General features: G+C 43.2%; 1 protein-coding gene across 1 annotated transcript in view; it reads left to right on the top strand.

Moving 5' to 3' along the window:
* kcnd1 (potassium voltage-gated channel, Shal-related subfamily, member 1) overlaps window positions 1-25649 on the top strand; it is a 37232-nt gene that overhangs the window by 2244 nt on the left and 9339 nt on the right. Inside the window, exons 2-4 of the mRNA XM_053850383.1 lie at window positions 2023-3022; window positions 4988-5233; window positions 6110-6822. Coding sequence (XP_053706358.1) covers window positions 2867-3022; window positions 4988-5233; window positions 6110-6822 — 1115 coding nt within the window. The 5' untranslated portion in view covers window positions 2023-2866. The remainder of the gene's footprint in view (window positions 1-2022; window positions 3023-4987; window positions 5234-6109; window positions 6823-25649) is intronic.

Raw genomic sequence — 25649 nt, 5'->3', positions numbered from 1 at the left:
CATCAGCAGACGCCAAACTTCTGAATCTGAGCTGACAGTCCAGTTCTTCGACGGCTGCAGAAACACCTGAACTAACAATTTGTGTTCTAAAGTTAGCAAATGACCATGGTTTAAAACATTTAGACTGATGCTGACTAGACTCCAAAACTGAAGTCACAGGATCATTTATTTTAAAATATAGATCGACGCGTTCATCTAAAAAAAAAAAAAAAAAACGTCCTGAATGCACGTCTTCCAAAATCCTGCTTCCTTCTTCCGATTGATCTGTGATCAGAAATGTGCTGCTCATGACCTTTCGATCGGATATAAAAAGCTTGTTGCTCACTTCATTGACCAGCGGCCGGAGACACCATGTTGTCCTGCTATTGATTGAGTCATCGTTGATGCTAATATCATATGTGCAGCGCCATTTGTCATGTCAGCGTTTGTCATTTAGGAAGTCGCTTGGCAAAATGTGCAGCAGTAGGGGATTATTGTCTCCTGAGTTCCCGCACAGGGGGTAAGCAGAGGAGAATGAATGAATGAACAGTCGGTCATTCATCTCCTGGCGGCGTGACAGGGATTTCAGTTGAATAAATCACTCCACCGCAGTGGGAGGCATGTGAAACGTCTGGCCTGGGGGCCACAAATGGCCCACGATTTTATTAAAAATGGCCCCATCATAACTACATGTCTATCATGAGTCCCATAATGCAGTGCAGCAGTTCAGTGGGTAGCAAGGTGGCAGTAGTGATGCCAGCCATTTTCCTGACTCAGGGATGAATCCCTAACTGAGCCCACCCACTTGACACATGATGGAGAACTTCACTGATGTTCTCCATTTCCACTGTCCGTCCTTACCTTTACAGAGAGCTTGGGTCACTGGAGAGGGCTTCCCGCACCTTCTTCCCCTCTACCGGAGCCTCCACCATGAGCTTCTATCTTGAAACTACAATCCCGTTTCTGAAGATATTTCATACTCAGTTCAGCTGTTGAACAGGAAATCCTCTGACTCAGACGTCAGCTCTCAGCCTGCACTCAGTAATAACCATAAAACCCAGTGAGTCCCATTACCGGAGCTTTCCTGGTTGGAAGCCGCAACAGCTCCAGGGCCTACGAAACGCTGATCCAGGAGCTGCGGATTAAAAGCATTGCAGAGACGCCGTCGATATTACAACTCCAACACAATGATATCAGTGGAAGACCCACACAAGGAGGGACCTCCATGAATGTCACGCGGCAAATCTGCGGTGGGAGGTCCACTTGCTAATGTTTGTTTCTTCTTCGGAGACGTTCAGGTGCCTGTGCTAACATTCCTGAGTGTGACACTCCTATATCAGAGCTAGCTTAGAAGCCAATTTACAGTTGCCCGCCGCCCAAATCTGGCAATAAATGCAGCTGATAATGGCTGAATGAAATGATGGTGATAAAGTGGAAGAATAGGAAATGGATCCAACCAAATCTCCGATTCCATTAAAAGTCAGAACTCTTGGCCATTAAATAGCAGAATGATGCGCAAATGGACGTCAGTTCCAGCACCATCACACCCTGTTTTGAAGGGATAAGTGGTCGAACTTGGAGTGAATGAGTGCAACTAATGCAACACTGTGGTGTCGTGGTTGGCGCGATGCCTCAGAACCATCTCCAGCCTGATCTGTGCTCTGCTCCCCTCGAGCCTGCCGTCCCACGTCCAAACTTTCGACACGTAAATGACTGATGTTGGGGCTAATGTTGTGCGCTCCGGTGTGTGAGTGAGAGTTGTGGCTCGTATGTGCTTAGTGGTAACTGAGGCTTTGCTGTCGGATGCAGACAAATCTGCGGAGCTGAGAGTTTTCATTCATTATTCAGCAACGGCGACGATTCACCAAGGCAGGTGACCTTGGTTTTGCCCTCTTAAACTCAATAAAAACACTCACCTAATGACAAATATCAAGGTCAAGCTGTTTACATGTTGTCTCCCTCCATGATACTAATCCCTCTCCTTTTATTGTCCTTCAGTCCTGGTTTGTCTCTTACTCGATCTCTTTGTCTGTTTTCTGACAGGTCGCCCATACATGGACCTGAAGTAGAATCCAACAACGGAACAGCTCAGCCTCCTTGCAACGCCGCCTGAGACGCACCGAGCGAAGAAGAGGTAGAGGAGAAGCCGGTCAGACAGAAAAGGAAAATCACAGTCGGCAATATCGCAAGCAAAAGCAAAAAAACAATTTGGACGACCAGCAAGATCCATAATCTCAGCAGAGAAACACTTAGAGGGAGGCAGCAACCCCAGCAATTCTGTCTATCTTGCAACTTCAGGGACCATCATCACAATTTAATAAGAATTTGAAAGGCTGCGGAGCTGCAACAAATCCGTCTTCAGAGGGGGGGAGTACAAGAAGCAGACAGAAAAGAAGGATGAAGGGTGGAGGCCAATTGTTTTAACCCTTCTGTACCTGGAGGGTGCTGGGATGAGGCCCACTAGCGATGTTTGACGCCAACGTTGCGGTTGTTTTATGCACACTCGCCTTGCTCCAGACCCTTGAGAAGACAAGATAAAAATATGTCTGAGTGAGGACACTGTTCTGCCAGTCTTTTTTTGGTGCCTGCCGGTTCCGTCACCTGGACAGTGTGCAACATCCTCTAATTCTAAAAGGAGCCACAGACTTGCCACAGATTTCAGAACAGTCCTTCATGGCTTGACACCTGAATGCTGGGTTATCCCCTCCCTCCGCCCCCTCCTGCCCCTTCCAAAATGATCGGCCTTTCTCTCATCCCCGAGCGGTCGAGGAAGCCCCGGCAGGGACATTGATCAGGGAACCTTCAAGGCCTCCTGCAGAGGCGCCGACATCCACTTCAGTAGGCGAAACAAGGACACCATCTGATATCTGCTGGTTAGAACCGCGAGATGGCAGCGGGGGTTGCAACATGGCTGCCGTTCGCCCGGGCGGCGGCTGTGGGCTGGCTGCCGCTGGCGAAGAAGACGATGCCCAAGCCTCCGGTGGACAACTCTTCCAGATCAGATGAGATCCTGTATGTCAACGTCAGTGGGGTGAGGTTTCAGGTGAGTCACCCTCGTACCAGGGAAGGATGCACCACATTTCACAATGTGATGTCATAACCAAAAAGTTGAAGCACTCCCACCCTGATCTCTGTAGAGCTTCAACTTAAATTCTGCTGTGAGAGATTAAAATGGGTTTAATCATGATCAGTTTATTTGAATCAATTCTCAATTTTAGAACAAATGAAGTGAAGTTTGTTCTAGCATGTGTTACTAAAAGGCAAAAATGAAACATTAATATGATACTTTAATGTTTTATGGAGAAAAAAAAATACAAAATCGTAAAGATTCCAGTAAAAGATAATCTAAATATAACCTCAGTAGAGGAATGAGCATATTAAGACACAAAAAAATGCATAAATAAATTGTAATTTCAAAATTGAAATATTAAAATAATAAATATTTTGGGGGGGATGTGTGGGTAAAAAAAAAAATCAAAACATAAGTTGTATAAATTCAAGTTAAGTTAAATAAATTGCATTATTTTTGAAGCCATGAAGAACTAGATGGGAATGAAGACGCAACACACGTATGTCACCTTCCACACTTCCCTCATGACGCCCGGGCAAACACAGGCAAAGGGCCGTGGGCGGCCCACTTCACTCATGTCTGACTCATTTTCATATGAAAGACCAGTCTTCAGTTCAATTTCAGCGCTGCTCCCTTCTTGTTTTAACCAACTTCATTTCAGCTGTGGGCTATAACTGCTTATTAGAAAGATGAAAAAGCAAATGAGTGGACAGCATCCAGCATGCAACTCCTAATTGTGCATCATTAGTTTGGTTTTATAATTTAAAGGAATGAATTTGCACTTCAGTGCAGAAGATTTTCTTGAACACTGCTGACTGGCTTTGATGTCATTCTTTTATCGTCTTCTTAACCCTTCCTTGTGCAATTTTAGTGGGTGTAAATCAACTAGAAATCCTTGACGATAAGGTAAAACATAAAGTCGTGTGCACATTTTTCCATTTCCTGCACTGATGTAACATCAGATTATATTATATAATGCGACTTTTACTAAGACTTTTTGTTTTCATTTAAATGTTCATTCAAATTTGGCATTTCAGGGGCGAAGTGTTTATGCTAATTTGCACTTTCAGTTCGAAGAACTCCAACCTCCTCGTATGAGATTATACTTCACTGCACAAGAACTGTTGTTCACGGTGCTGAAGCCTCTCATCCAAAAGTGACTCCAAATATTCATCTGATCAGCTATTGACTGGATTGTCACTCCCACCATTCGGTCATTGAGCCATTTCAATTCAATATCACTGAAGTCTGTTGGTATAACTATAGATTTACTCAAAGCATTGCTGAAGCAGAGTAAATATAGAGTCAGCAAGTTCCAAGATTCAAAGTTTTCGACAGTGGGATTAACAATTAAATGAATTAGAAGGTGTTTCTTCTACTTTTTTGGCAATAGTTTGCAGGTGTTTTGGTGGATGAACAGAGTGGCACAGTGCTGTGTATGGATGCAATAACTTTCTCTGGAGCTGTTTCCTGGCCCTAAGAAAAGACTGCATTCCATTCTGCGTGTATGTCCCTCCCATTCTGGCATCCTCTGGTTTCCTCCCACAGTTCAAAAACATACTGACGGTCCCTGGACTTGCTCCTACTTCTGACTGGGTTTAACTTCTTTTACTACACAATGCACAGCATCCTGAACTGAAATATGTGCTGCTTTTTAGCTTTGAGAATGAAGTTAAAAAGCGACTTTTTACTTTTTTACTTTTCTTTGGGCACCACTGTGTGATGTTTTTCCTGCGCCAGATGTGCCTGGAAAAACATCCAAAGTCCCTCGGATGTCGGATGCTTGGACCGGAGCTGAAAAGGTCGGCTCATAAAGAAGCCAACCCTGTAAAGCGTGTTTATTGTGAGGGAGACCACCATGACTGGGGAACACGAGCCGTTGCATCTCCCCCTGTGATGTTCAAGCTCAGCGCAGTTTCCTCTGTGTCTCCTCCTCAGACATGGAAGAACACTTTGGACCGCTACCCCGACACGCTGCTGGGCTCCTCAGAGAAGGAGTTTTTCTACAACGAGGACACCCAGGAATATTTCTTCGATCGAGACCCGGAGATGTTCCGCCACATCCTGAATTTCTATCGAACTGGGAAGCTCCACTACCCGAGACACGAGTGCATCCAGGCCTTTGATGAAGAGCTGGCCTTTTATGGCATCGTCCCAGAGATTATTGGCGACTGCTGCATGGAGGTACCTCTTTTTCCTCACTGGTCTGAGAGTCTAGCTGCCCTGGCTTTAACTGAGGTGATGAATTGAGTTGCACCATGAGTCAGAACACGGGACTCCCCTCGTAAATCCAAACTCATTTCACTGCATTTTTCTTAGTCCAAAACAACCACTTCACAGTATTTCCACTGTGCTTCATCCACATTACGGCTGCACCTCCAAGTCCAGCTACCTCTGAGGAACCTCAACCTCACCTTCATCTTATCTAACTGTGTGGCCCCTCCGAGGCCGGGGGAGCGAGTGATCTTTATATTTCCTTCTGTTTGGCTGTAATGTTGGTTATTCAGCTGCTGATCTCATTAAGGGTCTTTGGAGGGAAACATCAGCAGGCAGCGTAAAACCATTAATTGATCTAAAGGGGATCACTAACAAGTGCAGGGCTCAAACTCCATTATCAAACTCATTACGCTAGCAGCGATGAGTCCCCAGAAACTCGGCGCCTCGAAGAGACTCATCTTATTTGGCACTTTATTGCTTTTTTTTGTGGGCTTTTCTTGAAGTGGTATTTCCTCTTATTGACTCCTTTATGAGTCATATTTTCCCCTTATTTATCTGTGCGGAGGAGTGACTCATTTAATTTTCACTTTTAAAATGATAATACTAAATAGTGACAGGCAGCTTCAATATATAATATAAATAAATAAAAATAATATAAAAAATATATATTTTTACCATAAATGTATTTTTTATTCCTTTATATAAATATTATGATAAAAAATCGTATGATAAAATATTTAATTTGACCATACATAAGTGTTCCTGTCATGCGTCCCATGTTTTCATTCGGCCCCTTTGGAAAATGATGACACTCAGTTTTCATTGCTGTCTTTCTCCATCTAGGAATATCGAGACAGGAAAAAGGAGAACCAGGAACGTCTCGCTGAGGACACAGAAGCCAATGAGGCGATGGATGCCCCCTTGCCCCCCCACAGCACCCCGAGAGAGCGGCTGTGGCGAGCCTTTGAAAACCCCCACACCTCCACCATGGCGCTGGTCTTCTACTATGTCACCGGCTTCTTCATCGCTGTGTCTGTCATCGCCAACGTGGTGGAGACCGTCCCGTGTCGGCCCCCCAAAGGCAGCGTCAAAGACCTTCCCTGTGGAGAGAAATACCAGCTGGCCTTCTTCTGCATGGATACCGCCTGTGTTCTCATATTCACCTTTGAGTACCTGATGCGATTGTTTGCCGCGCCCAGTCGCTGCAAATTCATGCGCTCGGTGATGTCGGTGATAGATGTGGTGGCCATCATGCCCTACTACATAGGCCTGGTGATGCCCGAGAACGAGGACGTGAGCGGCGCCTTCGTCACGCTCCGGGTTTTCCGCGTCTTCCGGATCTTCAAGTTCTCCCGTCACTCACAGGGTTTGAGGATTTTGGGCTACACGCTGAAGAGCTGCGCCTCTGAACTCGGCTTCCTGCTTTTCTCCCTCACCATGGCCATCATCATCTTCGCCACCGTCATGTTCTACGCTGAAAAAGGCACCAAGGGTTCCACCTTCACCTCCATCCCTGCCTCCTTCTGGTACACCATCGTCACCATGACAACGCTGGGGTGAGTCCAACATCTGCCTCATCTCTCTCAGGTTCTGACCACTGTTTGAGACTCTCCAGTCAAGAATCCCTGCAGCACCAGCGCTATCCTGAGTGTATCTTAGCCAGTTCACTCCCCCTCACATACTTTCGGACTCACAGATACAGTTGCTCTGTATGTTGGATAACACTGTCTTCACCCTGCAGCGCTTGAGCCTCTGAGCCATTATCTGCTCCTCAAAGAGCCGCTCAAAGCATCACAAATAGCGCCAGTTCATGAGAACCAGGCTGCATTTTGATCAACCTGCTTCTTAACCCTCGCTGGCACTGCTCCCACTCTGCTGTGAATGCGTTCAAAAGGTGTGAATGGGAACCGTAGCGATGAATGACTCAAAAAAGTTCAGCATAAAGCGGAGCTGCTGAAAAACCAGGTCTTGACTGTGTTGCTCTGCGTGGTGTCGCCATGTTTGTCGCTCAGCGACTGAGCATCTTCTCCGTTTCCTGCAAGGAGGGTTGTTGAGTTATTCTATTCTGTTCTTATCTGTCAGACGTGTTGTTTTCATATCTGACTGGCAGCCAATCCAGATGTCAAGCCACGGGAATAAATAACTGCAGCAATTCAAATCTATTCTATATATCTATATATCTATATATATCTATCTCTCTCTCTCTATCTCTCTCTCTCTCTCTCTCTCTATATATATATATATATATATATATATATATATATCAACCCGTACTGGTTAATATATAATGAGCAAATCATCATCTATTAAAAAAGCAAAGTTGGAAGCAGATAGCACCGGCTGACTTTATTTAAAAGCAAGTGAGCTATCGTTGATAGCAAACGACAAATATTGATCACCTCCAGACACTAATGTGATCTTCATACGATCAATATTTCAGATCAATCCACCCAGGCCTAATTTAAAGTCTATTTATTCTGGGCATGTGAGTATTATTAGCACCTCATGCTAGTACCTGCGATGTTCTACTTGTTCTGAAGCCAACATGTTTTACGTTTGAATTTTTTTAAATTTGTTTTTTTAAAGCTCTTGTTACGTCTCACTCAGGCTGTCAATAGGTTCAAGTTTTTAATCTCAATTAATCGCAGTAAAGCTGAGTTAACTCGCATTTTTTTTGCCTTTTCAGTGCCTCAAAAGAATGAATCTGTTATGGTGGGCTGCTGGAGTAAGCTAGTGTTAGCATGAGGAAAGCATTGTTGGCTGCTCTTGTGCTGACAGCACCTTCCTTTAAATAACATTTTGAACAGTGACAAAATGTGTGATTAATCGGTCATTAATCGCGAGTTAACTCCGCTTTAGTGCCAATAATTGAGATTAAAAATGGAATCTATTGACAGCCCTACTTCTTACGGATAACTTACCAAAGCTCTAGTGACTTGACAGTGGCTGAGAGTCTTCTCCATATACTGATACTGGCGGGGTTTTCCCTCCATGCTACATAAAGGAAAGGAAAACCCCACTTGAAATGGTGTCGCTTCCTTGTTGTCTCCTCGATCTGCTTCATCTAAAAACAATAATTTTTAACACTACTTAACAATTTACAAGACTAAGCTTTGAAATTATAAAAATATATATAAAATAATTTTGAATTTTCAACATTTTATTTCATTTATTTGTCTCTTTTTTTTTTATGAGATCAGCGCTTCCTGTAATGGTGCAGTGGTTCTGAGCAGGACTGGTTAAAGGGTAAAGGGTGTAGTCTGCAACTTTTCCTCTTCTCCTTCTCTTCTCCGGTCCATTAGTTATCCGCAGTCTGTAAATGGATTCTCCAGGCAGAAAAACACAACATATGATCGGGCTTTTAACCCCATTCCCTTTCCCCTCACCTCTCCATTTCTCCTCGAGCAGCTCCTTCTCCTCACCGAAACTCAGCCAGCGTTACCAGATTTAGCAAAAATATCAGGCTTTGAACTGCAATTGAAATATGTTCAAGATCCAAGCAAGGGTTTGCTTTGCGTTGCAAGTGTTTTTGTGAGGTCGAGGATGTGTCACGTGGTCAAACAGCCCAGTTCTTAGCTTTGCATTATTAAATGGCTCCCTTCACGTGGGAGTGCGAAGGTTGCCCTCGAACATGAATGAACACCTTTTCTATTTGACATGAAGAGTCAGAATTTTGGTTGTATACAATGATGAATAGGTGAAGGAGATCATACAGTAGCTCTCCACTTTGACTTTCAAGGCATTTTCACTCTCCATTTTACTCCTCTCAGCCCTGGCTGTGCTCTCGATTTATTTTTTTCTGTCAAGACCAGACAAGACCACAGCTGCTGTGATTTAAAACAAAAAGTCACTGCCCAATTTGAGTCTTGTTTATATTAACCAGAAAAGAAAATATCAATACACTCAAATATCGCAATACAGTGGTACCTCGGTTCTCGACCACAATCCGATCCAGACGGCCGTTCGAGAAGCGATTTTGTTCGAAATCTGAATCGATTTTTCCCATTACAATGAATGGAGAAAGAAATAATGCGTTCCAAGCCTTAAAATAGTCTTTTGTAGGAGTGAATGTAGAGTGTCTGCTGCAGGTGCGCTGTTCGTCTATGTGTGTGGCCACTGCATGTGGGAGGGGTTGCCGAGTGAGTGACGTCTCTCCAGAAGTGAAGAGGTGCCCGGTGCGTGTCCAGCTCTGAATGTGCGCTTCTGTGCAGTTTGGCTGTGACAAAGTCATAAACCAAGTCACGCTCTGTCCCAGACTCGCCTCATCCCTGTCCCAGCTCCAGCCCACAACAGGACATCAAACCCTGGAGTGAGCGCTCCAGCCTCGGAGGTGTGGAGAGCGAGCACCTCCCCTGTGACACTCTACCACGGTCCAGTGCGGAGACAGGAAAGGTTTTACACCTCAATATGAAGAAGAAACAGTCAGTAAATGTAGCTAACAGGACACGTCTGCATACAGAGGCTGCGTTATACACAATAACAAAGCGCGTCGTGGGGGCGCGTTATGTTTTTCCGGGGGCGTTCGAGTTCTGGATTTTCGTTCGAAATCAGAAGCAAAAGAATCTCAAAATTTTTGTTCGAAGTCCTGGACGTTTGAAAACCGAGGTACCACTGTGCTTTATTAAACAATATTGTATCGATATTTTTGCTGAAATATCGCAGCACTTGATTGTGTGATATTGTCTCCATTTGTAGTCTCTTTAAGATAAATTTTTAATACATAGACACTTGGATATGCTGCTGCAGTTGTGACGTGTTCAATACTCACGTTTCCGAGTTATTTTGTTGCTCGAGGGAAATTTAACTGTAAATATAACTAGACTGACATCATTAGAATAAAGTCACATATATGTGATTTTTCCCCCTTACAGCATCGCAATGCATCATATCACCACTCCTGCCAATATTCAACTGTTTATGCCTCCTGTTTACATCAGAGATGAGGGGGAAAAGTCGCTGCTCTTCGTGTGAAACATTGATGACCAACGATGGATTGGATTTTTAACATTGTTTGAAAAAAAGCTGAGCTGTGAACTGCCGGTCCTCTTCGCGCTTTCCCTTAAGTGTCACATGATGGCTTTTCGCAGGCGCATCATCGACTCACAGAAATGTTTATAGATTAAACCCCCCCACCTCAGCATTGTCTCCACCTTCACATGGTCCGCTCACCCCTTCTTTTTATCACCCTCTGCTCCTCTCCCTCCTCTTGCCTGCGGTCTGATCTGCTCTCATTTGTTTCGCTTTGTTCTGTTTGCTATCATTGTTTTTCATCACGCTGCTTTTATTGCTTTGCTCCTGTGTTTTATCACTGTGCAAATAAACTAGCAGGGAGTGAAATCATAAACCTATTGCCGCTTCTCCAGAAGCAATAAATGCACAAGGAAACCTAATCTGCTGCAGCTCACTCGGAGCCAGGGAAACATGCAGACTGTTTGTGTCTGGACGCGGCATTTGATTTTGGTTCCCTGATAAAGAAGATTAAATTACTATCAAAGGTTGATGTCATGAGGGAATCCTGCACTCGCCCACCAGCAACTACCTATACAGGCCTTTCTAATAATAACTAGCCTATATTCGCCTGTGATTTCAGTCTATGAAACTTCGCTGAGATCACTGGAGAGTTTCACTTATAAAAGTGAGAAAGATTAGGTTAAGATTGGAAGTAAAAAAATAGTCATAAAGTGATTTAATATGAGGTCCTTACTTGTCAACTTGTGTCAACAAATATGGTGCTTAAGATTTTGGCCTGAGTTTGACGGACATTTTGAACAGTTAAATACATGAGCCGAACTTGATTTATAATCTGCGAACAGAATCTGACTAGTAATGTCTGAGCTATGACTTTACCTAGTGCAGTATTTGTTGCATCTCTAAGGGCCTTCATTGTTGCCGTAATTTCCGGACTATAAGATGCTACTTTTTCTTGCGGTCTGAACCCTGCGGCTTATACAACATCACATCTAATATATATGTATTTTTACAGACTTAAGACCGTCGTGCTGCCATAATATTAACATCAAACCGATAACATCACAAGCGTTTTATTGACATTAACACTCTCAAAATGCGTTGTTTTCGCCTGCGTGTCTGCAGCTCCGGCAACAGATCTGTTGAGCTGCAACTAGTGGTGGGAGGACCTCAGTACATGGGTCAAGCGCTATGCAATATTCCGTTGTTGGCTAGTGAAGGCTTTAAATGTGCATTGGCTCAATATATGAGTTTTACAAGGGGCGACAACAGCATCATCTGCTGGAGGTAATAAAATAGGTTGATATTGTTTGCCTTCTGGAGAACAAAAGATGTTCTGCTCAGTTTGTATGCGCTTAAACGTTTTGTTTTGTGTTGAAAAAGTGAGTAAATGAAGTGTTTGTCATCCACAAATGCAACATACATAGATGCAGGACGAGCGGGCAGGAACCAACAGTCTGCAGTCCTGACCCCACCACTGGACTGAATGTGGAACTGTATTTTTCTCTCCAGCACTATGGATGAGCTTCAAGACTTAACAATGTCTGTGGTCCTGATGTAATGGCAAACATGGAACACGCCAGACAGACAGAGTGTGACGTCATGGAAACAAACTCTTTCCAAATCTTAATCCTCACTTTAACAGTAAACAGCGTGTCGGTATAAAAACCCAGCTTAGTATCTGGTGCATCGTAGCGCTGCGGCAGAGCACTTTACCATCAACATTATTTATAAGAACAAGAGGGGCAGCAGCCATTTCCTCTGAGGAACAGGATGTATATGAGCTCAAGAGCTGGGGCATCAGGCTGCTTTATAAAACAGCCGGGATGGAATTATGGACCATCTCGACGCAGGGAGCGCTGTTAATGTTTTAATAGAGCAAGGGCAGGGATGAGACGTGATGGGATGGACGTACATGGGTATATTTAGAAAGCAGGTAGGAGGTGTCGACAGATTGATCTGAATTTCAAGTGTCCTGCAGTGGTACAACAAAAGTCATAAAAGGAGCAGCTGTTGACGTGTTGGAGAGTCAGGAAAGTGCGCGAGGAAGCAGGTCATTTCCAGTGTGCGTCTCAGGTAGCCTCTATACCCTGCAGCTCATCAGATGGTTGATGTTCAGTTTTGCTGCTTCAATGCCTTCGAGCGAGAAAGAAAAATGCTGATGCAGGTTTGTCCAACATGTTCAGAGCGAACGTCCTCGTGTAAGATTAAATCGACATTCCAAAAGGCGAAGCTCTAGTTTTATCGGTCATCTGCGAACCTACACTTGTTTATGGGAGCAGACTTTGGGTCGTGAGTGAAAGAAAAGGATGAAAAGGCAGGACCCTGACCTTTTTACAGACGCCTGGTGGGGTGGGAGGAGGCCCAGGGACAGGCCCGGAACATGCTGGAGATCTCGCTAAGGTGTAAATAAATTTGGCATTTGGTGGAGTAAATTCAGTTTCTTTCCTGATCAGATAATAGTTTAGTAGTATTATAATAGTTATAGTATTATTTTTATAGTAGTAGTGGTAGTAGTATAGTACTAGTATTAGTTTTCTTTTTTTTGTTGCGCTTGTACATGTTTCATATGAGCAGCTTTACAGTAAAAAAAAAAAAAAAAAACAGCAGCCTGTTTCCTTTTTGGTCAAAGGAGTAGGTTTTTGTTTGGCTTCGATTTCATTCTGGTTTTCATGCACTCTGCTTTCGTGAGACTGCTTCTGGCTGGATGAGCGTTGTGGCGCCATCATCTCACTGTAATGCTGTTGTTATTGTAAATCTTTGTGGCCATGCATTCGTCTTCTTCTTTCCAGTCGTAATGGAGAAAGAATGTCACCACAGCAATATAATGGTAGAAAGTGGCCGTCTCCTGAGCAGAGAGCTTCTGAGGGCCACGCTGTGAAACAGATCAATACGCGGTGATCGATCGGGACTTGGCAGTGGGTGGCAGTGTGAGCCATCCAACAACAGATGCTCAAATAAAGGCACTTTTCTTTTATTTAAGCACTGTGAAAGCGAGAATCCAGCCATTTTTCAATTTGATCTTTAAGTGGTTTTACATTACTTGTAAATCTATAGAAGTTAAAGGAAAAAAAATCACCTAAAGGCGCTAGATCATGTGACTCAGGGCGTCCAGTGCGGGGCACTCTGGCTGAATAGGGAATTTAACCTCTTAATACTGGGCCCAACATGACTGTTTTTGCGAATACTGGCCTCCACCAGGACTGTCACAATTTGGGAGGAGGCCCCGGGTCAGACCCAGGACATGCTGGAGATGAAATCCTGTTGGCACTTTGACTGCAGACTTGGAGAAAAGACAGAATCCACTCTATTGATCCACATGGCAATAGGAGGAGTGTCCTTCATGAAATGAAAGAAACATCTCCTCCCACAATGATCTTCCAGAGATCAACATCATGCCAAGTCTATTTCCTTTTTTCCCGAGGCCTGCTGCAATAGCACGTGTGATTATGTAAGAGGTCACACTCATATTTAATGTACATTGTTCTTCCAAGCAAAAGCAGAAGCAGGAAAATGGCATTTACCTCTAAGATCATTATGTAATACAGTAATAGTGGGTTTGCGCTAGTCATCAGAGCGTTTCAAGAGTCGCCTTAGTATTTTGGGGGGCATGAATGTTTTAAGTTGCTTTGTCAGTCTGGGTTTTAATTGAGCGCCTGAGGGACAAGTGAGGAGAAAGTAAGGACCTGGGGTCAAGTCAAGGGGGAAAATGTCAAGTCGGAGTCTGTCATAATAGATTGAAAAATGATATATGCAACTTCTGAAGGTAAAGACGTGGCAGAATTGAGAAATAAAAATCATAAAAGAGCAAAATATATCCAAATAAATTAATAAAATAACTGTAAGCTTGAAAAAAGGAGCATGAATGGAGGAACACATTCACGAAAAGCTCAGAAAAGCAAGTTAGAAGGGGCGGAGGCCGGTGCACTTTAAAGTATTTTTCATTTTGCTTTCACCTGTATGAATTTATAGCTCCTGTGGGGCCCCATGAAATGACATGGCGGCAGCATTTGGGCCCCGCGATGACCCCTTAAGGAATGAACAGAGCATCTGGCGGCAGTGGGGTTATAGAGGTGTCTAAAGTGAGGGGAAACAATGAATTTCTGCTGCACATAATTTCAGATTAATGTAGGATTTTCTCAATAGAATCTCACTGTTGTGCTTCTCTGGGATCTAATATCAATTTAAAAGCCCCTGTACTGAGCGCAACATGGGACCTTTAAATCAACACTGAATGAATTCAGGCCGCTCAGTTGTTCCCTGATGGTGACAGCTTAAGTCGAAAGGTCCCAAATGTGGTTCAGACCGCCGGCGCGGTGACAGAGACGAACGTTTTGCACAATTCGCCGCGGCCTTTCCAAAGCATCCACGTGCTCCTCCGGGACTTTAAAAAAGTGACCTTTGCATCCGCCTGGTGATCTGGGCGCACGTGAGGGCTGAACACCATCTGCCGGTTGTGTGTTAAAAACAGACTTTCAGGTGTTACAAAACCTCAAGTTATATAATCCATCGATTTAGGCTGCAGACTGGTGTTGATTCCCGACTGAGTCAGAAGCTGCAATCCAGGTATTAAGCTGTCTGAGTGGGTCATCGAGGGGTGATTTTCTTATTCAGCCATAATTGTTTTGCTCTGTTTGCTCTAATCTCTGACACGCAGGCAGACAGTAGCACCGCAGTCTCCTTCACCAACACGACGCGATGATGTCAATGTCGCATTGAGAATGAATGTATTTCTCCTTTTCCTGCTTAAATTATGGCGACTAAAAGACTGTCGTATCATCCTTCACTTCACTGTTAGTGGCAAATAAATTGATCTTTATATGAGAAACAATTGGAGAAATGGAAGTGTAGGGAGTGCAACAGGTTTTTAGGAGTCCTCAGTTTGACCATCAAGACTCGACTCTCTCCTTCTTCCCATGGCTCTTGGTCACTCTCAACAAAGTCAGGCCTTCCAACATAAAGTTGCCATCACAATGACATCTTTTTAGGAGCGGTTTGATAAACTTACTCCTGAAACTTTCATCTTAAAATGCCTATTTGGAATGAGGTCGCCGCCTCTTGCCAACTCCATTTCTCCACTGGCACCCGTCCATGCTGGTTCCTCCCTCATTTTAGTTCATAAAACCTAACTTCTTTGTCACACAGGAGCAGTAAAGGAAACAAATGACTGGCCAAAAATGCACGGGCCAATTGTCCCACGCCTTTTGTGAAGCTCCAACAGGACCCTGACCCCAGGTGTGAAACTGAACTATACTGCTCAGGTGGCAGGAAGTCAGGATGACAGGGTCCAGAAGACCCACCCGACTGATGCCGTGGAAGTCCCCTGCTCTGAGAGACCACACGCACAAATAATGACTCTTAGCTGCAGACAAACTCCACTCACACACCCACAGACACACACACTAGAACATGTCCTTCAAGTTGCAATTCATCCTGTTGTGCAATGACACATTCCTTGTCTCTCAGCAAATCCCTGCCACAACAACAACAGTCCATATTCTGGATTCCAAGAAAGTTTCAGTGATAATATCAGATCAAAGACTCATCTCTATCCATTAACCGGACAGATGGCTGGTCCCACTTATGCTTGAGCCGATATGGGTGTGTGGGTGTGGTGGGCAGACCTGGCCTTGGCGTTCTAACCAGCAAACTTATTTGTTAGTTTGGAGCTGGGCAGAAATCGAGACAGTATCGCAGCACTGTGACCTTCCTTCCCATCGACCCATGAGGAAAGGACAAGTGGAATGTTTTGAGGATTCCGACAAATATCCTCGCGAGCTGCTAGAGTGGATCATGGTGAAGTCTGAAGCCTCAACACCAGAGACTGCCGCTGTTTATCTGTCATATGAGACAGTTCGAATTACGTGATATGAAGAAGCTAATTTGCTACTTTTTTTCTGTCGCTGAGGTTCGTAAACGGCCACTTTGTTGGAAAAGCTGCAGCTATTTTGTGGTCCCCAGTTTGTGCATTACAGACATTAGCTTGCACTTACGGCAGCGTTGCACTGAGCTGTGGTTGGTTGTGACCTTGACAGACCAAGACACATGTCTCCCACCATTGAGGGGAACATACAGGTCTTAGTGTTTTGTTTGTCTTTATGTCAGACATCATGTGCTTCTGTGCATAAACAAATTGATTGTAAAACTTTAGAGTGGTCTCCACTAGCCGAAAGTGTTTACAAGAGAAGCCGAAACCGAAAGATTTCTTCTGTGGCAAGAAGCTGTCAGGGTTTTTCAGGCTTTTTCAGGAAGTGTCCAGTGAACCCCAGTTGATCAACAGAAGGACTTTAGTTTAAAGAAAATAGATCAAATGAAACACTCGAAACTGTCTCTGACCTGACCTGTGTGCACTTGCTGAGCCAGAGATAGACTCCAGTCCAGTATGACCTTGATAAAAAGGCTCCAGAAAATATGGAATGTGACTCATACATACTCAGCTTTGATGATTCATGAGATCTACAGCAATAGGAAGCCACTTTTTCGAGCTCGACCAATCAGATCAGAGTGGGCGTCGCCAGGGCTCAGACAGAACTGTAAAAAAGGTGCATTTTAAGAATAAACTCCGGGCTGAATGATATATTCATTATCGTATCTATATAGGTTTATGGACATTCAAGGTATTTATATTGGGAAACCAACAATATCACTGCCTTCACTAAACACATAGTCATTCTGCATCGCATCAATATCAAAAAATCTCTGTCCATATTTCTCCATATCATATCTACCGTGCCTCAGTAAGATGCACTTCTGCTCGCAGCTGTTGGATCAACTAGAGAGAAACCATGCGGTTGCTCACATGTCTCAGCACTTTGGCTCATAATCAATGGCAGAAAAGTCATTTTTACTGTCTGTCCTGCCCAGGAATCTTTATCCTCTCCTGCCTCCTCTTCCCTCCTTCTCTAACTATCCCGATGCTGTCGATAGAGTGGAGTTGAGATAAACAGATAAAAAGAGCGAGAGTGAAGGAGAAGAGAATGTTTCCTCTCATCAATTATTTCCTCTCAGTGTCTGAGTGCATCATCCTCCTGTTTCTCTCCTCCACCTCACTTTGACTCCCCCTCTTGTATTGTCTTTTATCGCTTCTTACTCTTCCACCATTTTCTTTTATCTCATATAATTGAGTACTTATTCCACTTTTATTCAGTCATTACACTCCCTGCATGATTTCTCTCACCTCCATCTGTGTTCACTTTTCTCGAATCATCTTCTTACACCTTCCTCTTTGCTTCATTTGTTTCTCAGTCTTTCATCCCCCCGTCTTTTGTGCTGCATTTCAAACCGTTAAAGTGAGATTTAAAGCCTCACACACGTGAAGGCATTCATGTTTTAGTGTGTGTCTGCCAAGCCTTGCTCATGTAGCCAGGGTTGAAATCGGAATTCATTTTCACACTGTAGTACTGTTATTATATCCACATGTGTAAACGCGAGTGTGTTAAAAATAAATGCTCGCAGGAGGATTATGCCAAAACGAACAATAAAGCACATTAGAGATGCGCTGAAACAACGTGAGCCTCTTTTCAGCTACAAACTGAGATGATTAATAACAAAGCGAGGGGGAGCATGTTACGGAGCGTGGGAGTCGTAAACACTGGACAAAAAAAGAGGCAGAAAATCGGGAAAAACAGTGGGCAGAAATAGAGAAAGAAATAAGATGCACAAGTGAACAATAATATTCTTATGAGTATCGCTGCGCCTGAGGCGGAGGATGTGGGTGTCCGAGTTTTCAAAGTGACACAGAGGTTATTAGTTAGACGCGCTACAGTACTACAGATATGTTTGTAGTTTGACCCCGATCGATTCACTATGAAAAGAGTGCAAATCAGAGCCAAATGAAGATGCAGCTTTTAGAAAGAAAGTGAAAAGATTTTGAGTCGTTAAATGTAGACAGGCATGGATTATTACAGGATTTAAGAAATAAATAAATAAAATCACATTGTTTTACAATAGGACAAAAATGCAAAAATATGATTTATCATCATTTATATTGTTAATATCACCCTCAATAGTTGGACTAATGTAAAGAAGAAAAGAGTTTTACAGGGATTTGCCATGACGCAAGCTGTCTCTTGGGTTATGGTCATTTTTTTTTTTAATTGCTGAAGAAATTAGGGTGAAAACAGAGCGATTGATGTGCTTTGAATCAAAGAAGAAAGTCAGAAAATCAGAGACTGTTTGAGAGACACGAGGAGATGGAGTCTTCATTCAGGACCTCGGACAGCGCATCAGAAAACAATGGCTCATTCAACAGAGCTGAAGTCATGAAAACAATATCAAGAACAACAACAAAAGTGTTTGATTTAACTTAAATTTAGGTTCAGCAAAAACTACCAACTTAAAGGGAGGAGAAATTCTATACGATATTTAATTGTTTTACCCGGAATAACAAATAACATCAAAGAAATAGGACCAAAAGTGAGGCTGTTTATTTGGGGGACTCAAATAAAAACTAAAACTAAAAATAATCAAATGTTTAAGTGGTCTTATAAAAGATATAGATATATTATAGAAGATCTAATTACATATTTATATTTGGCACCAGAATTATTATTTTAAAATTATATTTCCCATCCATCAGCACAAGCTGAATTCCTTGGATGTTCTTCATGGATGTTTTGGATGTGACACTGAAAAATACCAATATCAAAAACATAAGATGGAGGTCATAGCATCTGGAGGAAAAATGAAAAATATCTATTACCAACCCAGAGGATGACTCCTGAGCAGAGGTCACACTGACAACAACTCCTGAGCACCAGATAAGGCACGTTCCGAAAACGACTCCTTCCAGCCGACGTGTATCCGATGTCAGCGGAAACGTGCCTCATCGTCCCCTCTGTTATGATATTAGATTGTCTGAGTGTCTGTGCTCACCAATAACTAATGGAAGATCTAAATAGAAATGTAAAGAGGACGGTGCTTTAAATAGATGAGAGGCCACCTGAGAAGATCAAACTGCATTGATTTTGATCCTCCATAAATAAGACCTGCACAATGAGAATTGAGAAAAATAAAAGCCCTTTGAATGTCCATATATATATATATATATATATATATATATATATATATATATATATATATATATATATATATATATATATATATTAGACCCAAAATATAACAGAAAACATGACTGTTAACAAGCTACATTAAAAACGATTACTCAGCTGTTTTACATGATTCACAGTGTCCTCAAAATGTCCAAGAATTGAATCAAGGAGCCGTAAAGAAAAGCATGTTGTCCTTGCTGTTCATCATTATAGCTGACCTAAGGCCGACCTCTCACCTCATGGACTCGTTCTGGAGACTCGCATCATGGTTCTTATATTATACTTGTTTGATGCTCGGTGATGGGACGATTTATGTCTGACATCAAGCGACGCCAAGAATAGAGTCAGTCTGTGACTCGACTTTTATTTGCTTCCTTTGTGTTTTTAACGTCTATTTATTGTGAACTTATTTTTTGCCTCTGCGTCACAAAGCCTCTGGTCTTCCTGCCGTCTTTAAATTTGTCTTTCAGCTGTGGTGAAAAATGAAAATTCAATAGGTCTATAATCAGATTTGGATTTGTTGATTTATTCCCATACTATTATTATATTGTTAAAACCATACAGATGTGTTTATCCCTCTCTGAGTCACACTTGTTTAGCATATCTGTTGTGCAAGCGAGTTCAGGGATGCTACCGCCACCTGCCGTCCGATTGAGCTCATCGCTATCAACAATCTTTCAAATGCCACAAAGGTATCAAATTATATAGTTCAAACAAATGTAATAATAAAAATAATGAAATGCCAGATTTCAGGAAAAGCTCAGCTCTCTTTGAGTTCTTTTTAGCTTTCAATATTTTTGCAGAATAGTATGTATTTTAGCCTGCATAGATGATGTGCCTGTGTTCGTGGCCTGTAATGCAGTTCAGATCGAAAGGTCTTCTTTCTTCCCCTGCATTTTGTTATTTGCATATTGTTTTCACATAAAAAATAAAAACCAGGCAGAGATTTCCCTGTTTCCTCCATTTTAACTGCATAAATAGACACAAAATTCCTGTCCACTGGATCCAGAGTTGTGAGTCTTCACCAGAATAAATGCACAATACAGACTATTTCTGTCGCTAATCTTCGAGTATAATCCGACACTGACAACCATGACACCTCGGGATATTTTGAATAATACAACCTGATTTATTGTCTCAATGGGGATTTGATAACTCCATTTTTTCTAAAATGAATTGCATGAAGATAAGGGAAAAGCAAGCAGACATATGAAATGTGATGTGAGGGATATGATTTTAGTTTGCTTCCAGATCTCCTTCAACAGTCGAGAAACATAGAACAACCATCCCTCCTCCTGCAACTTTCATCATCACCCCATCAAATAAACATGGCTGCCAGATTACACTTGAGTAGGAGAGGAGAGGCAGGATTTAGGGGGAGAAGGAGGAGCAGGAAAGGTGAGGGGTAGAACATGGAGGGAGGGAGGAGGCGAGAGAAAGATGAGCAATTGAGCTTTTAGCAGCCGGCTGCTGCCACCAGGAATAGAAGTTTTCAAAGAGGTAAAACAAACTGGGGCGTTGAGCGAACGCGTCCGGTCGATACGGTTGCCCTTGTGAAGAACAATTCCAAATACAAACAGACAGGAGTCAGACGGAGAGTCCTCCGGGCCTTGGCCCCGATGCTGCCTCAGCACTTTCTAGCTACAGAATCTTACATATTCTTTCATGTGGTCCTGAGCAAAACTTGATTTTGTGTTATCTCAGTTTGAAAAACCGTCGCCAGGACTCGTCTTCTGGTGACACCGAAGAGCTTCTGAAGGATGGATGTGAGCTATAAAGAGGAGTGTAGAGCCAAGTTTGGGTTTGATGATAAAGTGAGGCCCCAAGTGGACAGTAACACTTGGATAAATCACTTCTGTTTGATGTAAATGATGTGATGGATGTGACGTTTCACCAGCTGCTTCACTGAAGGTGGGTGACCTCTAACAAGACAATGAGCTTTCTGGTCCGATTTGAAATTAAAAGTTGAAAGAGCAATCAAAGCGGACAAATATTTGCAGCCATTTCTCCACCATATGAAGCAGAAAGTCGCCGGCACTCCCAGCCTCCCTCATCTCATAATGCGGTGAGAGCCTTTCTTTTTCCATCGGTTTGTTTGTTTATATCATCATCCGATGTGAGATGCTGAGACAGATGTCCGACATTCTCAGGTCTGAAACAAGAGACGATGCGAGTGAGGTTCTGTTCTCACAAGCCAGTTGGCTCTCGCCACTTTAAGTGTTTGTTTACTCTTGTTTACTAAATCGCTATGTCTTTTTTGCTCTGTCATTCTGCTCCTCCTGATGAGGAAGCATGGCCACGAGAGAGAGCACATCTCGCAGCTACATTTTACCTGGTGACACTAACGGCTTTTCTAAATGAACCGCAGCTCGTGTGGACCTGAAGATAAAAAGGAACCTTCATCTGCATTAATGACTGCAGTTATACACAGGTCACCTGGGTTTAACTTGATTTCACGGCTGTGGAATTGTTAAAAAGGCTCAGTAGGTGAGTGATTTGTGCTTTTTTCCGAGTTATATTTCCACTATTTAGCATGTTTTTGCCCCTTAGCTTTAACTCATGAGCTCTAAACTGACATATAAATAAACACGCTGTGATGCTCAGTTGACAAGCCCAATGTCAGTGTTTTTAGTGGGTAACTTCAACCTCATAAAGCAACGCTCTAATGCTTATGATGAAGGCCAACATTGGCTCTGCAGCCAGAGAAGGACAGGCTCAAGCCTCGGGACAAATCTGAGACTTACTTAACTGGATGGTCTACTACCCCTCCTCCACTTGCCGATTTCCTCGTGTAGATTTTGGCAAAAACTAGCCCGTAACTAACTCGCTCCCGTGGCAGAGACGCCCCTTCTTCTGGGGAGAACCCTGCTTTTATATTGGCTCACACAGCTGCATTTTGGGTGATGTTTCTTGAGACAATAATATGTTACCTTTCACAACTAACATGGCCAACACTGGGGGCTCGCTCTCTGCTTGACTGGTTCAAAGTTTCTTCGACTAGAAACTGAGTTTAATTCTGTATTTGTTCTGATCGTTCAGTAGTTGAAGCCCACATGACTTTTGACTCATGAATCTGCTGTGTGTTGTCAAATGGAGTTTGAATTTCCTGGATAGACCTTGAAGGAGTTGCCGTCATTTGACACGTCAGAGGGTTTGTAATAAGTGTAAAATGCAGGACCCGATCCTTGAAGTCATTCCCTTCACCACGGCTCCATCAGCATTGCAAATCTAAAAGCCTCAAATTCCAATTTGACTCTGCTGAGTGGTGAATTTTTAATGGCTCTGACTCTGCTGTGATGGAGGGATCACCCTGCCGAGGACTTGCCCTTCCTGCTCTCCCCTCTAAACCAATTACCATTGGCTGTCTGTCCCAGGATCAGATCCAGATCGGTCGGCTGGCCAATTACAGGCCAGCGATAAGGATCTCACTTTGAGTTTCCATTGGCCGAACCGGCTCCTAATGGATTCCTATCTGCTCCAATCAGAAATCGCTTGTCTCGTAGTTTCACTGTAATAGTAACAGTACATTGACGACACGGTTTTTGTGTCTCCATCTTACCTCCGTAACAATCTTCCCTGAGTGTTTCCCTCCCTGCGAGTGTTGGCTCGCTGCATGATGACATAATCCAGACCATGAAATATTTAAAGTACTGAGAGAACAGCTCAGAATAACCCAGCTGACCCACCCCCCTTCAGAGAGCTCGCTCCTTTCTAAAACTGCTTTTTTATTTTTTATTATGAGGCGAGACTGCTGCTTAGCTGGAGGCCGCTGGAAGGCCTTGCTCAGAGGCTCATCATCGGTGCTTGGGACAGCCTTGGGTCATGATGTCCTCCACAGGGACATTTGTCTTTCACTTTACGTCTTGTTGGAGGCACAGGTGAACCAGCCGACGGGGCCAGACGGAGGTGTCAAGGTGCGATGTTCTGTTCAGAATTTTGACAGCTGAGCGTCTCAGAACTGAAGAACACAGGGAATAAGTCCCTGAAAAAGTTGAAAATGAGTTTTCAAGTTTTCAGTATATTTTATCTTTATCAAGGAACTCCTGAGGGGTTTTCAAGCCAGTATTTAATCCACAAGTGAGTGGTAATGTTGACAATTGTTGGTCCCTCAGCTGGCTGTGACTTTAATTCTAGAACCAGTGTGGTGCGGAAGACAGTTTGGTGGGAGGCTATTCTTATTTGAGGGGAGTCAAGATGTCCTTGTTTTGTGACTCAATGTACAGAATCATTGCCGACTCAGCGTAGGTGAGTGTGAAATTTGCCGGGAAAAGTCGTGAGAAGCAAAAGAAGGGTGAGAACAAGCAGCGCTATCGGTTTTGCCTGTATTCACCTGACCCTCATGAGGTCAGTGTGTAGCTGTAAATTGGTCCTGATGCTGAAGACTTTACTTTCCTGCTGTATTTTCTTTGTACATTACATTACAGCTCCCAAAATGTTTTTTTATAATGCCTTTTTTTTTGACAAACCTATAAATATTTTGAAGATTTTTTTTATGTGCTCAGTTTATATATATATATATATATTCATTTCCATCATATATTTATTTATTTATTTCCATTTTTCCAAATATTTATTAGGTTTTCTTTTTTCCCTGATATATCCAAGATTTATTCATTGATTTTATTATTATTATTATACATATAATGAGATCTTCTTCCCCCACATCTTCCTGTGTTCTAAACTAGTACTGCACAGACTTTGTATGACAGTCACTCATTCTCTCAACTTACTCCCGATGTCAACAAGTGCCACATTGAGAGCGTCACTCAGATGGGTTTCATCCACCTTCTGAAGCCACCGCCACACTAGTCTAGTTTATTAAAAAAAATGAGCGGACGGGGTCCTTGTTGCTCATTGATTTACTGCAAACAAAAACACTAAATCATCACCGATTTTCCCCGTCTTCCTTTCATCTGACCTCGATCAACCTCATCCCTCCGTTTATCTCCCCCTCTGATCCAGTGTCTCACTTCTCTGGCTCCGGTTCAAGGTACCACTCGATTTGTTGTCCTGCTCCCTCCACTCCCGCTGCAGAACGGAGACTTGGCTCCTGCAGCTGCAGATAATGACCGAAGAGAGGTGGTGGTGGTGCGGGGGGGTTGAGAGAAACGGGAGATGGAAAGACAGATTAAAGAGGGAAGAGAAAGGGCAAGAAAGAGGAAGGAAAATTCATCCATGTGTTAGCGGGATGAATATATGGGTATTAAATTTACACTAACTTCCTCCTCTCTCTCTCTCTCTCTCTCTCACTCCCAACCAGCTACAAGCCCCTTAAAGCTGTGATCCATTATTCAACATTAGAAGTTCAAACTAACTCGGTGTGATAAACACACACATGCAGACGTGCACACACATCATCAATATCTCTGCAGCCAAGAACTCCCACATTACAACTGACTCCTCTGTGAACTGAAGTCAAGCTTTGGTTGCATGACCCTCAAAGTATTTTCTTGCTTAGTGTTTACAAAACCTGCTGGAGAGTGAGGTTAAGTAGCATGCTAGTGTTGCTGGTTTATATATGATGTTTCAGGTCAGTGAGCAAGATGAATAAAGCGTCTGTGTTCCTATGTTCTATAAATAAATCAGGTCTGTACAAATAAATAGTTGTGTACACGTAGAGTGTACATGTGTCGTCAATAGGTTGCATTAGGTTGTGTACCTCCGGGGTATATAGTGCTGGATTATCCACTCAGCAAACACAAATGTTTTCAAGAAACTCATGTCAAGGGGGAATGAATGGAGAGACCAGCGGGCTGCTTTGTTAATGGCTGTTGTTCACAGTGACAAGTTTATGAAAGCTGTAGACAGTGATACAGTGAACATGTAGCACCTGAACGCAGTGAATGTCCTCGTGTCAAGACACAGAACGTATTGGATTGGAGCCGACCAAGTTTCTGTACACAATGTTTTCGGGAGGATGACTTCCTCGACTTCTGTTATGTCCCGGACTGAATCCCCTAAAATAACATAGCTTTCACACTGTGCACAACTGCGCCCGAGTGAACACAGCCATTCATTGTAAGCGGACAGACAAAGAAAGTTCAACAGCACATGAGAACTCTGACACAGTGTGCAGGCAGCAGCAGCATTAAAACTAATTTACTGTCCATTAAAGGTGGATTGTGCGTAATGGGCTGTGGACTGAAGGCTGCTGCAGATTTATCGGAGCTCGCTGACGATAAAACACAACAGGATGTTTTATAGGCGAGTGTGTTGTGCTGCAGCAGTGACACTAACATAATGTGTAGTCTCCTCAGCGTTGGTCGTCGGTCTTCATGTTGGAGTGCTGCTGGTTCACCCGCCTGCACTGGAGCTTTTTATTGCTCCTCAGACCAAACTGTCTGTCATTCCACTGTATTTCTGTC

Source organism: Synchiropus splendidus, chromosome 18 (assembly GCF_027744825.2).
Source record: "Synchiropus splendidus isolate RoL2022-P1 chromosome 18, RoL_Sspl_1.0, whole genome shotgun sequence".
Classification (NCBI taxonomy): Eukaryota; Metazoa; Chordata; class Actinopteri; order Syngnathiformes; family Callionymidae; genus Synchiropus; species Synchiropus splendidus.
Note: the sequence above shows the minus strand (reverse complement) of the source record. Positions and strands in the feature narration are given on the sequence as shown.